General features: G+C 51.1%; 1 protein-coding gene and 1 long non-coding RNA gene across 2 annotated transcripts; one reads left to right on the top strand and one right to left on the bottom strand.

Annotated features, from left to right (window-relative positions):
- The first annotated feature begins 5,421 nt into the window (after positions 1-5,421).
- IRF1 (interferon regulatory factor 1) lies at positions 5,422-12,370 on the top strand. Its single transcript, XM_054841199.1, has 10 exons — positions 5,422-5,546; positions 6,703-6,794; positions 7,715-7,814; positions 8,022-8,198; positions 8,541-8,590; positions 8,717-8,852; positions 9,042-9,167; positions 10,003-10,046; positions 10,648-10,783; positions 11,257-12,370. The coding sequence occupies exons 2-10, from the start codon at positions 6,708-6,710 to the stop codon at positions 11,355-11,357; spliced, it is 957 nt and encodes a 318-aa protein (XP_054697174.1). The 5' UTR covers positions 5,422-5,546; positions 6,703-6,707; the 3' UTR covers positions 11,358-12,370.
- Positions 9,135-11,544, bottom strand: LOC129212543 (uncharacterized). Its single transcript, XR_008579205.1, has 3 exons — positions 9,675-11,544; positions 9,326-9,502; positions 9,135-9,251 (listed from the first exon to the last, which is right to left on the bottom strand). It is a non-coding gene; the product is annotated as an uncharacterized LOC129212543 (long non-coding RNA).
- Positions 12,371-16,430: the final 4,060 nt, after the last annotated feature.

The following is a 16,430-nucleotide window of genomic DNA, read 5'->3' on the forward strand; positions in this document are numbered from 1 at the left end:
ATTTTTTGTTGTTAGTCTTTGCAGTTTTTAAGGCTGATACTCCATCTCTGCTCCTTAAAAGACTGCTCTGCAGTAACCCTTTTCAGCCCAGAGAGCCCGTAGGAGCGACGTGCACTAGCATGATGCTGTGACAGTTGTTGGGTACTCATTAGCAGGCAACCGTGGCATTCCCCAGGTGACAGTGAATGCTCCGCACCCATTTTGTATGCCCCAGTTAGCTGCTTCAAAAAGAAAGAATTGTTTCTGAGTTTGATGGGGAAAGGGGAGGAAGGCAAGTCGGGGAGAAAATGAGAAAGGGTTTGCATTAGAGCAGGTTTCTCTTAAAACAGGTAGAAAGGAGGAACAAGCCCTTGCAGAGCGGGTTCTGGAAGGACTGTTGAGTGCTGGTGGGCATGGAAAGGTCACGATGCAGCAATGGAAGGAAGCAGCCAGGGCCGTGAGGAAGCAGATAAGGGGCTCTCTCTCGCCATGCTCCTGCTCTTCCCCTCCGCAAACCCCCGCTCCATCCTGTGGTTGTTCGCTCCCCCCCACCCAAATACTGCCTGGGCATGCTGACGTCGGGCTCTGCACTCCTGGGGCTCGCTGCCAGTCACCAGAGGCAGCTTTCCGTGGCAGCCCCCGTCCCCCTCTCCCCCTCTCCCCATCGCCAGAGCAGGGATTCCCCACTGCACAGTTTCTCCGCTGGTTGGATTCAGAGTCCCGGGGAGGGAAAATCTTCAAAGCAAAGACTGCCATCAACACTTGGTGCAATGCTCAAGCTCTTTCCCCCCAAGACACCTTAGGGAGTTAAAACCCGAGGGTCATCTGCCCTCTCCACACCTCATGTAGAGCACCAGGCGAGCGCAGGGCCGATGCATTGGCTGCTGCATGTATGTGCACTAAACGAGGGGCTACGGGGTGCACTCGTGCTCCCGCAGCATCGCCTCCCGTGAGGGAAGGGCAGTCTGCCTCTCGCTCAGCTTGGAAAGGAGCCCTGGGCTGGGAAGTTGTCAGAAAGCTGATAGACTCCTACGCTGCTGCTCTGGCATGTGTGCTTACCTGGAGAGGAATGCCTCTTGAGTTTGTACCCACTTCTGCAACTGTCTTTGCACTGGAGCGTGCTGGTTTTCACCCCTTCGCTCCCCAGCTCCTCAGAAAGTGTTTCTGGATGTTCAGAGCTCCGCGGGTTTGCTTGGGGGGAAAGCATGGAAGGTCTCATCCCCACGCAAGGGTAATTTTGCAAGGAGCGAGGAGGGAAGAGTATTGCAGAGATAAGGTGGAAAAGATGCTCCTCTTGCTCTGCCAGAAAAGCCGCCTGCTCTGAGCAGCCCTGGCAGCAGGCTGGCTACCCACGGCCGAGAAGGTCTGTGCCACTTGTCACTAGGGAGGAGACAGCTGGGCCTTCAGGTGGAGGCAGCAGGTTTGGTACCGCTGGCTGGAAACTGCCCATTTCACGGTTCAATGTCACAGGGTTCAATATTAACCACTATTTATTTTATATGGCACAGGAGTGAAGCCATCTTGAAGCACTTTTTCTTCTGGCAGCTTAACCAACCAGAGCGGTGAAGACAGGGACCAAAGGACCACGTTCGAGCCAGCGTGCCCAATTCACAGCCCTCTCTTCCTGCAGGCTACGCCAGGAGCTCTGCAGTTGATGCCGTGCAGTTCATGCTTTTGAACATTACCCGAAATACAGTCTTCCTGGGAGCACCTTATTTCAGGGCACTACTGACTAGAGACAGAGGGATGCCCATGGTAGAATAACAAATACCACTTGCTGGAGCATCAGCTGGGGATTTGATTTGGCTTTAAATGAAAATATTATTAAATATTTCCTCTGCATTAGGAAAACAATCCCAGACTTGAGATCTCCCTGGATTGGGTAAATGTGATAAAATATTTTAGCAATCTGTTTCTGTCTCCGTTTACCATTAAAACAAGAGAACTGGCAAATCACGGGGGGGGGGGGGGGATATGAACAAGGGAGAACATCAGAGGGTGCTCGGAGCCGAAAGGCTGAGCAGGTGTCCGAGATAAGACTGCTGTGAAGCAGAGCTGGAGCAGGACTACAACTCTGCAGAGCATCAGAGGTTTTGGCATTCGTGGAAACTCTTGCTGGGTGATAAGCCGGGTGGAGCAGAACGGTTTTATGGCCAACCATTTATTGACTCCTTGGGGTGCGTGGTTTATTCCTTGTTCACACTTTTGTAAAAGTACGTATCAAATTGAAATGCATATTCTTGCAATATTAAGCAAGCTGCTGAAATGATTGTTAGCGTAGTGGTGTGAATGGGAGGAAGGAGCTGGGTTTAGGAGGCCGATTTGTAACTGTAGTGTAAGGAGAGCCTGCCACACAATAACATCGGGGAGAGACAAGTTGTTATTTCCTTGTTCCAGCTGAGAGATAACAAAGAAGCAAGCAAACGTAAGGCATCCCAGCTTGGGCAGGTCGTGCTCCATGGAAGCTCGCTGTGCGGATATGACAGAACGCAGATATAAAGGTCAATTCAGTTTCCCTGAGTAGGACCTGTATGGCTTTAAACCAGAGGGAAAAGGGGAGAGCTAGGGCTGGGACTGGTAACCTTCCTTCGTGCATTTCTATTCTAGGCCTATTTATTTGGTGTCTGGTGCCAGTTCCTGTCAAAGATACGGACTAAAAATAGCCGGTAAGGATCATAAGAGTACTAAAGTCATGTATCGAAAAAGTCACTGTTCAAAATTCAGTCATTTAAAGTATTTAAGATACATTCAGCAAATGCGCACATTGGCTCGTCAGACCAGGAAGCTCAGAATTCATTTTTCCTAAAGCTGGCTGAGGGGGTAAAAACAAACTATGGGAGGTTGGAGCTTGAAAGGAATGACAGCATGATCTTTTTTTTGTCAATATTTAGGTTGTATAAGAGGTGTTGTGACTATTTTTGTAGATTGCATTTGCAACCTCAAATACCTTCTGTCATCTCTTTTTCAGGCTACTTTTACGTTACCTCTTATTACTCTAGATTTCTGGACATCTTACACTGAGGAGTAAACCTATGTCCTCTCCCAGAGTATGAATGATAAATGTCCTGGTGCTGTCCCTACCTCGCCTGCGTACCTCTTTCCTTTGATTACTTGCTTGATTTACCTAATATGTTATATTTTTCTCTACACCGAAAGCTCGCTGGTGAACGGTGCCTCACCCAGCACGAAGACCCAACTGGAGGATACTACTGCAAGATAAAAGTGTCAAGCAGACAAAAGAAATATTTTAGAGAAAACATGGCACACCTGCAAGGTGTTTTTCTGCACTTAAAACCAAGTTTGGGCTTTTCTTTAATCGTGATGTTAAAAAAAAAAATAAAGAGAATACTTGCCAGTGCAGGCAGGCAGTGCGATAGCATCCCACCGTTTGGGACAATATACCTTCCCGTTGCATACGGCTTCAAACCTGCCCTGAAAGAATTGAGAATGAAATAACTACAAACACTCCAATATTCTGCTGGATGGAAGGCACCTTGAAGACACTGGACACAAATCTAATCCCATTGTCATCCAGGTCCAGTGGACTGGGGGGGAATCCTGATGGTTTTGGTAGCCTTCTGAAGCCGTCTTTTCCCTTCTGCACGCTTCGTCCGTGAGCGTTAGGAGAGGCCAGTACCAGTGGTCACCCTTTATGTCTCCTAACACAGTTATTTCAGATCAGCCCAGCCTGACACAGAGCCCAGGCCAGGAGAAGGTGGGAGAAAAAACATTGTGAGGTTTTGCAAAATGCTTGCATTGCCCTGCCTCCTTCCTTTTGCCGTTTGCACTGAGAACGGATGATAAGTGTTATAGCTCTTACTATAATTGCGCAACCTATGACAAATAAGTGCTGTGAAATCAGAGCATCTGTAAGTCCTCTGCATCAAAGCGACTGAGACCGGATTGCCTCTGGGAGCTTTATGGGAAAAAAGCACTGAAAAAAGACCACGCTACAGCTATAACCAGGCTGAGGAATCCTTTTAGACTGTCAAGGCTTTCAAACCAACGACAGACCAAGTCCAGGCAGTGTCTGTAGTACCACTTCTCACCAGAAAGGTGGTCTGCTGAGGCCAGGCGGGAGCCTGTGTCACACGCTGGTCCCTGGCTTAGGTGTGCTACGATGCGCACGGGAATTGCTCCACCGACCCGTTTCTTTCAGCTGTGCATTTAATGAGCATTCAACACTGGAATGCAGCAGCAGAGTCCTGTACGTCTACTTGCATCATTGGGAGGACTCGTGCTGACACTGCGCTACTCGTTGTGTACTGACCACTACTCACCGTGAAAGCACAAATGCAGAGGAGATGGTGGAGCATCACTCACAACCTTCACACATTTTCCTTTTCTATTGACCTCCTTTCTACCACCAGTGACTGTTCCTGTTACTCCAGGCCCTACCGCATCCTTTACGCAAATTGCTAACACTGAATAAATGAAAATACCCTTTTGGACCTCCCTGTTCATTAGTCCTGCTGTCAGCAGCAGAAGCGTGCCCTTCGGAGCCGGTGCCAATCCAGAGTCCCACAGCAGCGCTCGGGGGAACCGGGCTGCTCAGAGGCGACACCGGGGCTCGTTCCTTGACACTCCGCAGCAAGTTGACCGGGAGCAGCCTGACCGCTGGCCGAGCTCCCACCCGACTCAGAATAGCCTCATCTAGACCCTGCATTTCATTCGCTTCCTTGCCTAATTCATGAGGGTTCCGTGGGCTGGGGGAAAGGCAGGGAGTCGATGTGTTGGGGTTACCGTGCTGCCTCCGGCTGCCCGGGAAGCAGGTGAACAGCAGCCGTGCAGGGGGAGCACGGGCCGGGGCTGAGCCCCTCCGTGGGACGGGGGCTGTGTCCCTCCGTGGGAGGGGAGCTGGATACCTCGGTGGGGACGGGGGCTGTGTCCCTCCGTGGGAGGGAGGCTGGATCCCTGGGAGGGACGGAGGTTGAATCCCTCGGTGAGGATGGGGTCTGCGTCCTTCTGTGGGCCGGGGCTGAGCCCCTCGGGGGCACGGGGCTGTGTCCCTCGGTGGAGACGATGGCCGCGTCTCTCCGTGGGACGGGGGCTGGATCCCTCGGGGGGGGGGGCCACGGGGCCAGGCTGGGGTGGGGGTCCGAGCCCCCGGGGGGGAGACAGAGGCCCCGCCCGCTCAGCAGCAGCCCGAGCCGAGCCCCTCGGTGGCGGAGCCCGCACCCACGCAGGACAGCGGCCGGGCGGGGAGGGGCGCGGGGCGGGGCGGGCAGAGGAGCGTGCGGCGTGGGGGCGGTGCTCCCCCCGGGCCGCTGGTGCTACAACAGCGTGATTTCCCCGAAGTGATGCTGGAGGCGGCGGCCAATGGGCGGTGCGGCCGCTCCCCGTGGGGCGCTGATTGGCCCGGACGCCCCGGGACCGGGGCGGCGGGGAATCCCGGGCGCCGCCGCGTTATACCCGAGGGCGCGCCCCGCGGGCGGCAGAGGCGGGTCGGCGGGTAGCGGGGACGGACGGACGGCTCGGCTCGGCTCGGCTCGGCTCGGCTCACCGCACCGCTGCACACCACGGCACAGCATTGCACGGCTCGGCACCGCACGGCACTGCACAGCGAGGTGGGTCGCGGTGCGTCCTGTCCCGACGCTGGCTCCCGCTTTGCACGGTACCGTGGGAGCGGCGGCGCGGCGCGGCTTTGCTCGCCAAGAGAGGGCAGCGCCGGCTTTCGCCGTACGGAAGCGGTTTGGAGGCGCGGGGCTCATCGCGCTGGCAGCCGTCGGTTGGCACCGGGCATCCCTCCGGCGGGCAGCGGCCGCGGCCCCTCACCCAGCCCGCGGGAGGGGACGGGACGGGGCGGGATGTTGGTGTCGTCCCCCCCCCGCCCCGCACCGCGCGGGGCCGGGCATGTCGGGGCGCGGCTGCCGCTCTGGAGGCTCCGCTCCGCCGTTGAGCGTGTGCCAAGCGCCGAACTCCGGGGCCGGATCCTGCTGCCCCGAGCCGTGGTCCCCGCGGGGGGCAGCCCGGCTGAGCTCCTCCCGGGGCGGGCGTTCTCCGGGCCGTTGTCCCGCCGCCACCAGCGCGTTGCTGGTGAAAGTTAGAATGGTGTATTGTTTGGGAAATCTTGCTCTGTCTGTCTCAAAAAAACCACCGCAAACAGGAAATTATTTCTGCAGAGGAAGGGCTGGGAGGGCCGCGCCGCCCCGCTCCGGCTGCACGGCGGGGCCGGGTCCTGCGCGGCCGGAGCGCCGGGTGCGGTTCTGCCGGGACTGGTCGCGTTGCTAATTGGGGATCCCCCTCCCCGCAGCAGGGCGGGCACCCCTCTCCCCTCGTGCAATTTAATTAGTAATGACCTTTTAAGAAGGCGACTGTGCAGTTAGTGCCTCTCTGTGGCCGAGAAGGGGGGGGTCCCGCACCCACTCGCGGGAAAACCGCGCCGGTGCCGGGTCGGGGGTCGGGCCCGGGCTCCCTCCCGGGCTGCCCTGTCCCACGCAAAGCTCCCCCCCGCAGCCCGGGCCGAGCACCCGCCGCTGCAGTCAGCCCCTTGCCAGGACTCAAACCTTCAGAGGTGCTTTTGGTGCTCAGCAGGCAGAGCAGCAAGCGCTGCCCTCCAGAAGCAGGTGGAAGGTACTGAAAAAGAGTTAAGACTCTGGAAAAGTAATTTTGGTTGCATCGAGACTGTTCGTGGCAATGCTTACAGAAGGGAAGGGAGGGGTGACATTGCAGAGCGATTAAAATAGTGATGAGTGTTTTGCTGACCTGTTATTTCTTTCATAGACAACATGCCAGTGTCAAGAATGCGCATGAGACCCTGGTTGGAAATGCAGATTAATTCCAATCAAATACCAGGACTGATATGGATTAACAAGGTGAGGGTTGTTTGTTACTATTCTCATCATTATTATTATTATTACTTATGTATCATTAACCATCCTTGATCTTAGATTACACTAAACACAAGTCAAGATGATAAAGGAAAGAAGGACATGGAGAAAACTTGCAAGCATTATGTTTAAAACCCAACTGGTTTTGTTTTCAGAAAAGGTAGCTCTGGTTGGTACAGAATGTAGTAGCTCCATTTTTTCCCCAGGAAAATTCCCAGGAGGGGAAATGATAAATTAAAATAAAAGCAGACTGAACATGAACAAGAAAACTCCAAGACCTCTTTTAACTCCTGCTGCCCACTTGAGCCGAGTCACCTCCTGTCCCAGTTAAGCAGCTACTGTTACACTCCCAGTGGCTCCCAGGTTTAAGATTTGGCCTGGAACTCTGTGTTTGTCCCACTTTGGTTGGGAAGGCACACCTCTATGCCTGTACCGCAGCATGAGACCGCTAGGCTCGTTGAACCAGGTCTCTTTCTCTGAAGTTTCCATATCCATCCCAAGGTGATATTTAAGCTAGGACATGTTTTTCTTAGGATTCCTGCAGGATCTTATAGGCAACTTTGAAAAGGGGTTCTCTACCAAAGTGTACCTGGAATATATACTGTAGTTGGTGATACGCTAATAGATTAGATGCAATGTCTTTAAATGATTCTGAGATAAAATTGATAATATTGCTTACTTCTACTGTACCATACCACATGTGGCTTTCCCAGATTCAGATCTCATAAGAAGCCTTAAATACCTTGAACAAAATAGATGGAACAATGGATGTTTAATTAAGATACAGGGCAGAGGGTTTATAAAGTTTCTGAGCTGCTGCTGTGAATTCTTTGATTAAATCCATCGTTCCCCACTGGCATGCGATGCTTCTTTTTTAATTCAAATCTCTATTGGTTTAACTTCAGGATAAGATGATGTTTCAAATCCCATGGAAACACGCAGCCAAGCATGGATGGGATATGGAGAAAGACGCCTGCCTGTTCCGGAGCTGGGCCATTCATACAGGTGTGTGCTGGCTTTACATTTCAGTCATTTACATTTACAGTCACAGGAATATCTCAAACAAGGCATTTTTTTTGTCTTGACTTACCCCTCAGGTAGGTATATTAACTACCAGTTTATACGTCAGAGAAAATAGAAGAATAATTTCTTTTTTGGTGGGAAGAACTAGCACTGAAAAGTCTAAACGCTTACCCCATCTCTTATTTATAGGAAGATACAAAGTAGGTGAGAAAGACCCTGATCCGAAAACCTGGAAGGCGAACTTCCGCTGCGCTATGAATTCCCTGCCTGACATCGAAGAAGTGAAGGATAAAAGCATCAACAAAGGCTCCAGTGCTGTCAGGGTTTACAGGATGCTGCCGCCCTTGACAAAGGATCAGAAGAAAGGTAAGGCCTCAGCAATGCAGCTGGGGTTAAGCAGCTTCCACTACTTAACCACCACTTAAATTTCCTCCTCCACGTAGGGAGGGGCATAACAGACCTGTTAGTAGCACCTACCGGGGTTAGTCACTGGTTATTGCCATGAGTAACAGTTGGTACAAAGCGTTCATTTTATCCCAAGTTCTTTGAACGTGCCTAAAGGCACCATGCGGCGGCGAGCGGGACTCGCCGCTGCTGACAGCGGTAGCAGAACTTGCTGAGCAGGGCTCAAAGCTGCAAGAGCTCGCGCTCGCCTAAAATGTCAGCCATGCAGCCCTTTCTGACATTTGTCTTATTTTTATTTAACAGAAAGGAAGTCAAAGTCTTCAAGAGAAGCAAGAAACAGGAGCAAGAGAAAGGTATGTGACTGTAGAGGCAGCTGAAGAAGCTAGAGGTTTTGGTGGTTTTCATGCTTAATTTTTTTTTCATACGGGAACTTGTGCATTCTTAGACAAGTCTTTCATGCTTTGCCCTTATTTTTGTAGTCGTATGAAGACATGAGGACGGAGGAGTCAGCAGAAAGACTAACCAACACTCCTCTGCCAGATGACCACAGCGGCTACACCGTTCATGACTACGCGGGGCAGGAAATGGAGGTTGAGAGCACATCCATCACCTTAGGTGAGACTCAATTTTTAGCTCTCTGAGCAGAGTGGAAAGTGCTGTTTGCGCTAAACCCACAGTCTCTGCGCCAAAAGACAAAGATGACTCTTGGGGTTGGGCCTGGCTGTGCCATCAGACGGGCAGGGAGGAAACAGAGGTGGTTGTGTCTCTCCTGCGAGTGCCAACTCCTCCTGGTGCATCCCACAGACCTGTCCTCGTGCGAGGTGAGCGGCTCCCTGACCGACTGGAGGCCGCCGATGGAAATCACCATGGCTGACAGCACCAACGACCTCTACCAGCTCCAGGTGTCTCCCCTGGCCTCGTCCTCAGAAGGTGGGTATTTCATTTTTCCTACCCTGGTCCTTCATCGGGCGACTGGAGGCAGGTTGGAGGCAAGGCAGCGGGATGAAGGAGTGCCTGGGGGATCAGGAGAAACAGCAGTTGTCTTGTAGAAAAACAGACAAACAAAACCCAAATAAAACAAGCTCTACCTGATAGACTTGGGTGTCTGGAGCTACCAAACCGGCCAGGTTACAGAAGGGCACGTGCCACCTGCAGAAGTAGTTGCGCATGGGTGAAAGGCTCTGAGGTGCCGTTTACTTTGCACATGTGGGCAAAGGGGCAGGCTTCATCTCGCAGGCTCAACGCGACGGCACGGACAGGTCAGCCTGTAGAGAGGAGGAGAGATTTCTGAGCCGGGAGGGTGGGACTGGGGTTCCCAAGGCAGATGGAAGGAGGCGATGCAGGACAGAAGTTAGGTACAATAGTGACAGCGGAGGTAACCGCGCTTGCCAATGGGGAAAAAAATATTAACGTGGATATATCAGAGTGGTTCGTCACCTGGGGTGGAAATCTCCTCCTGCATACCAAGCGGGCTCTGCTTTGGTGAGTCCTGGGGAGGCATCAGAGCTGCTGGAGCCACGCACCCCAACGTGCAGGGTCTGGGGCGCGGAGCTGCTGATGGGCCCCCCCCGCCTCAAATCCCACGAGACCTTCCTTGGCATCATCTGGGCAGGGGGGGAGTAAAAGGCAGTGGTGTTGTGTGACAAGAGAATATGAAGTGGGTTGTGTGGTGAAGAAGCAGAAGTGTGAGGGCTAACGTGCAAAATTTGACATCTATGTTTTCTTCTCTTTTTTTTTTTTTTTTTTAAATGTACTTACAAAACAGTCACAGATGAAGATGAAGAGGAAATTAATTCAGAGATTTTTAAGGTAAACCCAGCCCTTCTGGTCAGAATAAAATTGGCCAAAGTTGTTGTTTGCACCAAGAGAGGAAGGGAAGCAGCTATCTGGTCCAGACCTATATGAGCTGAACCTACACTTACGTAATCCAAGACCCTTATTTCATGAGGAAGCCTGAAAACTGAAATATAAAATGAAAGCTACTTTGCAAACATGAGCCGGAGGGGACACATCCATGGAAATATTTACTCTTCATGTGAAAGTCACAGAAAGCTATTGAGTAGTGCTAGAAGTAAAGGTTACTCGATTAGAGTCTGCAAAGGTTCTCTAGACCTTTTTATTTCACCCTTCTCCCCACCTCCGACATGTACGGCGCTTAATCTGTGTTTCCAGACATGTCACGCTCATCCCACTGATAAGGCGGGGGTTTCATCACCGAAGGTCTTCTGGCCCTTCCTGTTTGGCATTAAATTTATTTATTTTTTTTTAAACTGGGTGTTATATAATTTAGCATAAGAAGATAGAATTTGATCTTTTTTTGCTTACCTGTCTTCTAATGAAGAGAAAGGAATAAAACACTGCACCCACAGACAGACGCAGCAGTTTTTACCATCTCCTTATTCTCTTCCAGCTGTTAGAACCAGCCCAAGACTGGCACACCACCAGCGTTGGTGGGAAAGGCTTTCTCACCAACGAGCCGGGCACGCAGACCATGTGCAGCACTTACAGCTACAAGGAGCAGGACGGGGAGATCGACACGACTTCAGGTACAGACTCCTGGGTTATTACTGACGGTCAAGGATGACGCAGACGAGGGTTTTCCTGCAAGACACTAATTGGGAGGGAGCAAAGCAAATGGAGGAATTCACACGTCCCTGCGTTCTCAGATTTCCGAGTGGCCTGTCGGAAGGCTCTAAGGAATTTGTTCATAAAAAGGGAAAGGAGAAAAATGCCTGCAGCAAGAGTATACTGCAGATTTGTCTTGGGGTTATATACGTCAGCTGTGCCAGGTTTCAGGAACTCCTTGCAATGTAACTGAAGGATTTCCACTAGCAATAGTCTAAACGGGACAGTTTAATAGTGTTTGGAGTATTTTAGCAAAGCATTCCTCTAAGGTATCCACTCACATCTGAGAAATCTTTCAATTGTTGATGTATTTATAAACACACATGTATATATATACACTATTTTGCTCTTACTGCATGGGATTCAGTAGTCATTCCTGGTTTGTTTTGTCTAGGAGAGCTGGAGTTCAGGTTCTTCGACCAGAAAAGCAGCCTAGACTTCTCCTGGCTGGAGACAGTGAGACCCAGCATGCAAGTCATTCCCTGCGGCTTGTAAACCCCTGGCTTCCTCCGACCATGAACTGCTCTTGGGTAGAAACTTGGACAAGCCTGAAGAGAATGGAAGAAATTGTTTGTTACTGACTGAATGAAGAAAGTAGCTTTTATATTCCGTTTAACTTTTAGGCCTGAAGAGGTTAGCAGGAGAAACTCCTTTATAAATAAATAAAAAAAAAAAAGGACTCCCATCTCACTAGCAGGACTCCTGGCACCGAAGATGCTCAGCCACAGTACGCACCTTGTCACCGCTTCGGAGGTGAAGCTTTTGCTGGAAGGTTGCCGATGTGCCGTGGGGGTCTGACCTAGTGGGGTACGCTGAACGGCGTTGCGTGCCGGAGGCCCGGGGACGAGGTTACTGTCCTCCCCGCGCGAGACGTGATGAGCACTTTACCCACGGAGTGCTTAGGAGAGACACCGCGAACGAGTCTCTTGCCTGTTAGTTTTGGTTGCTGCTTACCTGTGCAACACTGGTGACATTGAGCTCGATGACTGTCATTACACTTAGTCAAAAAAATTGCACTAATTGGCCCTCTCTTCTTTGATTTACTCCATCACATAGTTCATCTTTCAGATCTTTAAACTGTGTAAATAGTTTAGACCAATAAAATGTGAAAATTCAGTTTAGGCTTTGCTTCCACATAGTACAGTTACCCAGGTCTACTCATAGGCTGTTATGCGCTCATAGGTATGCTGTATCTATTTCCACGTAATAGTTGAAGAGCTGCTGCATGAAACAATTTTTGCACTGATAGGGGCAGAGCTCTCTATTTATACCATGCCTTCCCGAGAGCCCTTCTCGCACTCTACCAGGATACCTGCAGGACTGCACGCAGCAAGCTGTAACGGCCCGCAGAGCCACCCTGGGCCAGTGCGTGCAGGACGGAAGAGGTTCTAGTTTGTGTGTGGTAAATAGGAATCAAATCACTAAGCTGTAATAGACTATTTTCTTGTACATTTTATTTTTGTATATATAGTGTTGTATATTTGTTTTAATAAAAGTGTTTTATATATGACATGTTTACTTTTTCTCATGAGAGAGCTCTGAGAATGCATTCCAGATTCCTTGAAAAATACCCAAACAGATGTGCTGTTGACAGAGACAGTCAGAGGGGTTTTTTGGTTTTTTTTTCATGAGTCATGAAAGCACCAGGAATTTAGCACCCTTTGCTCCCATTTTCCACACAGCCCCCCTTCCCAGCGCCTGCTTGCCCAGGTCCTGTCCACGTGCGGGGTAGTTGGTTTGTATCTGCCATCATCTGCAACAGTCAGAGCGGGGTTACAGGCTACGCCATTAAAAAACCCCCACGGACCAAGTCCCTGCTGTGGATGTCCCTATCAGCAACAGTCAGCGTCTGTGATAAGAAGATCAGCAGCGAAGACCTAGATAAATAAGTTGTGTTTGTGTAAAAAGAAAACATGCACAATTCAGAAGACGGGGGAAAGCAAGCTGGTTTTCCCCTGTGTATTTTATTCATTTGCCATACTTTCACGCTGGAAAGGTCTGACCTGTTACTGCATCGTCTGGGGTGGGAGACGAGAGACAAGTGTGGCTGATGCAATGTGTCTCCAGCTGCAGCCACCGGCATCTGACGCTGCCTGGAAAGCCCCTGTATCGAACAAAGCTGTGTCGTGACAGCCTTTGGGAATAACTTCACTCACTCAAGGGCGAGGGCGAACCGAGGAGGATATCGGGCTGCAGGAGAGGAAGACGCAATCCAAAGGGCTGGAACAAAGCGGCTATTTCCTACTGCCTTTGGCACAGGCTCCGCTGCGACTCGACCCGCAGGCGCGCAGGGACAGATGCGGGGTTTACCGAGGGAAGAGGGACAGAAACAAGTGCCGCAGGAGGCAGGTGGTGGCGGGTCTCAGATCCAGCACGGCTAGGAGGTTTGGATGCGGCACAGCGGGGTGGACAGGCAGCCCGGGCGGGAGAGGCTGGGCAGGGTTGCTGCAGTGCCTGTTAGTCATTAACCGGCCCCGCTGTGAGCCAGCCCGCAGCGGGCAGCACCCTTCCAGGTGGCACCAGGCAGAGAGCCGCTTCCTATGGCCCCATCCTGGCTCTGCGTGGGTGGGATGACCTTGCTGTCCCCCCACAGTGGTCACGCTCCCTGGCAGGGTATCTGGTCTGAGGGTCCACCTCCCGGGAAGGGATCCAGCCAGCCGGGACCCACCCCCCCCCCCACCGGGTACCAGGGCTGCCAGAGCAGAGGCTACGGCTGTCTGCCAGGAAGGCAGGATCGCACCCACCTAAAATCCTGCACAACGACCCAAGGCGGATCTAGAGTAGGAACATTTTGTGCACGAGCAAAGAAATCACCCACCAGATGAGATTTGTGCCCTGGCCACTGCAGCAGCAGCTACCGCCAGGGCGAGAGCGGGGGGCTGCCGGACGTAGAGCCCCCTTTGTACGCCCAGGAAGGGACACCACCTCGCTGTCATCGACCTAACCAGAGGAAATTGGTTTTGCTTAGGAACCGCTGCAAGTTTGTTACACACAGAGGTAGGGGGGGCGGGAGAGAGAAGGGAAACTTTCTATGATGCAAACAGTGCTAAAAATAACGCAGAGATTAATTTGCCCATTCATGCATTAAAAGGAGCAAGTTTTTCACAGTTATGCTCAGATACAAAGAAACAGCACTTAAAATTTTCACAGGTAAAAGGTTTGGCCAAGATTTGAAGACCGAAGAAAACAGCAGCTAACACCTCACACCCAGGGACCGCAGGCACGCTCCGAGCGTGTTTTCACGAGGCCAGAGGAGATGCTTTCCTCTGTCACCTGCCAGGGTACCTGTGCGACCGACCGCGCGGTGGGTATTTTTCTAGTGAAAAGTGGTGAAGTCCCATGACGGGGTGGAACTTATCCATCCAGTTGCCTCACTGGGTGAATAACTGCCAACTTCAAAATATTTTGTTGTTGGATTTTTTTGTTGTTTTGAACTCTTTGTGGGGGGGAAGCAGAGTCGAACTCTTCAGCTCAGGGCGGGGGGGTGACTTGCCGAACCCCAGCTGAGGGTGGGAGGCTGCTGTGCCACGTGGATGCCTGACCGGCTCCTCCGTCACCTCCAGGGCAGGCGGGATTTGTAGAAGTGACTTTTCTTCTCCCTGAGCAAACTAAGGAAACCTTTAGGCTGCTTGAACCCAGAGGAACATCGTGAGCTCTTTAGGAGAAATCTCCTGCACAGGCTATGCAATGAAAACAGTTTTAAACCTTGACATTGGATTCTTCTGAACTTGCGTAGTATCCTAATCAAGCTCTTCATAAACCCAGTAAACTTTAGCTGCCTTTCCCGTGTTGGGATAAGAGTTGTTTTCACCTTTAATATGCACACAGCCACATTCAGCTGGGAAGCGACTACATACCAGGAGAGCGGGTCATTGGAGAGAGCTCACCCCGGCCAAACCCCGACGAAGCAATAAAAGGAAAGATTTTATGGGCAGGGCTCGAAGGGCAGGCAAGCGGCTCCTTGTGCTACGAACCTTGCATGACAGCGAGAAAGATGTATAGGCGATGCAACTGTTGTAAAAATAAAGAGAGATCACCTCTCCGTGGTGGAAAACGAAAAGGAGTCCTCGTCTAATCAGTGGTCCTTGGGGCAACGAATGGAGCTAACGCCGCAGGGGCGGCAGGCTGCGTGAGCAGAGGCTCTCCATCGCTTACACCGTACTTAAACCATCGCTGGCTGCAGCTTACTCGCAAACCTTGAAACCATTAAAAAAAACAAATCCAAAATTCTCCTTCTTTAGTTTTAGAGCTTTAGGATGTCAACAGGACAAAACCTCCTGAAACTAACAGGACGGTCTCAGAAAGAGTCCCATGACCCGAACCTGGGAAAGCCCTGAAGTGACTCAGGCACATATTTTGCTGCTGCATCATCCTGCGTGAAGGTGGCAGAAGACCTTGGCTCATGCCATAAAGATTGTCAGTGCTGTAGAAACAAGAATATTACACATCTGTTAACTGGACCTTTTCCTAGTGAAAACCCTTGACCTATAAAAAAAAGAGTTGTTGCTTTTCCCTGATCTTTGTCCAAATGCCCTTCTATAATTAGAGGTAACAAAACTTCCTCCTCTGTGGTCTGCTTAGCACATTGTTCATACTTTAATCACTCATTAGGAGCAACCTGTGAGCGGCTCGACACCACACTGCCTAAAGGAGCCTTTTTGCTCTTGGTTGCCCAGAGCGGTGGCACCTTGCATGAGCTTTGCCCGCCAGGCAGCAGAGCCTGCAATTGTTGTTTCACCTTTATTTGCCATGGCGATTGAATCTGATAATTGGACACATTTCCAGGCATTCACATGATTTATGGTATCACAGCTATAAAGGATAGCAGTGCTTCAGACCAAAGGTATGAATTTATAACTGCAAAAAAATAGTGGAATATTTGTTTGTGGTGCAAAGGCAAACTATTGCTTAGATAGCAACCAAACGTCTCAGACTGCAAACATTATGTCTTTGTGGTTGCGCTGGATCATTCCTCTTCTCCGGTTCCCCAAGGGTCCATTCCCCCCCCACCCCCCGCGTGTTTGTACACACAACACAAGGAGGACAGAAACTTCTGCACGACAGAAACCTCTCCCAGAGACTTAAGAGGGCCAAGGGAAGAAGTGTTGTCTGTAGAAAAGTCAGTTTTAGAGCTTAGAAGGGGAAAAAGCTTCCATAGAAAAGGAGGAAAGTCACATTTTCAAGGACAAATTGTATCTAAGTTGCGTTTTCTCCTACACCGAGTGCTTCAGCCCACTCCATACTCTCTTCCACCGCAGCGCTGCACTTCAGAGCTCCTTTTCCTTCCACATTTTTCCATCCCCTTCAATACTTCTCTCACCTTTAAACTCCCTCCCGTCCCTCCCTAGCCTTCCCATGCATGAAAGGAACAAGGCAACAATAAAAGCGTGTTCGTGCAGGCAGCACGGTACATGGAGCTCAAGCTACTTGCACACTATGTCACTCCCCGCTAACCTTTGGTCTCATCTGTTCTGATAACATCAGGATGCAAATTCAGCTGGCCTGGTTCCTGGCCACCCTGGGCTGCGGATGGCCACCCTGTCCCAGCACAGCTCTGCCGGAGAGGGG

Source organism: Grus americana, chromosome 14 (genome assembly GCF_028858705.1).
Source record: "Grus americana isolate bGruAme1 chromosome 14, bGruAme1.mat, whole genome shotgun sequence".
Classification (NCBI taxonomy): domain Eukaryota; kingdom Metazoa; phylum Chordata; class Aves; order Gruiformes; family Gruidae; genus Grus; species Grus americana.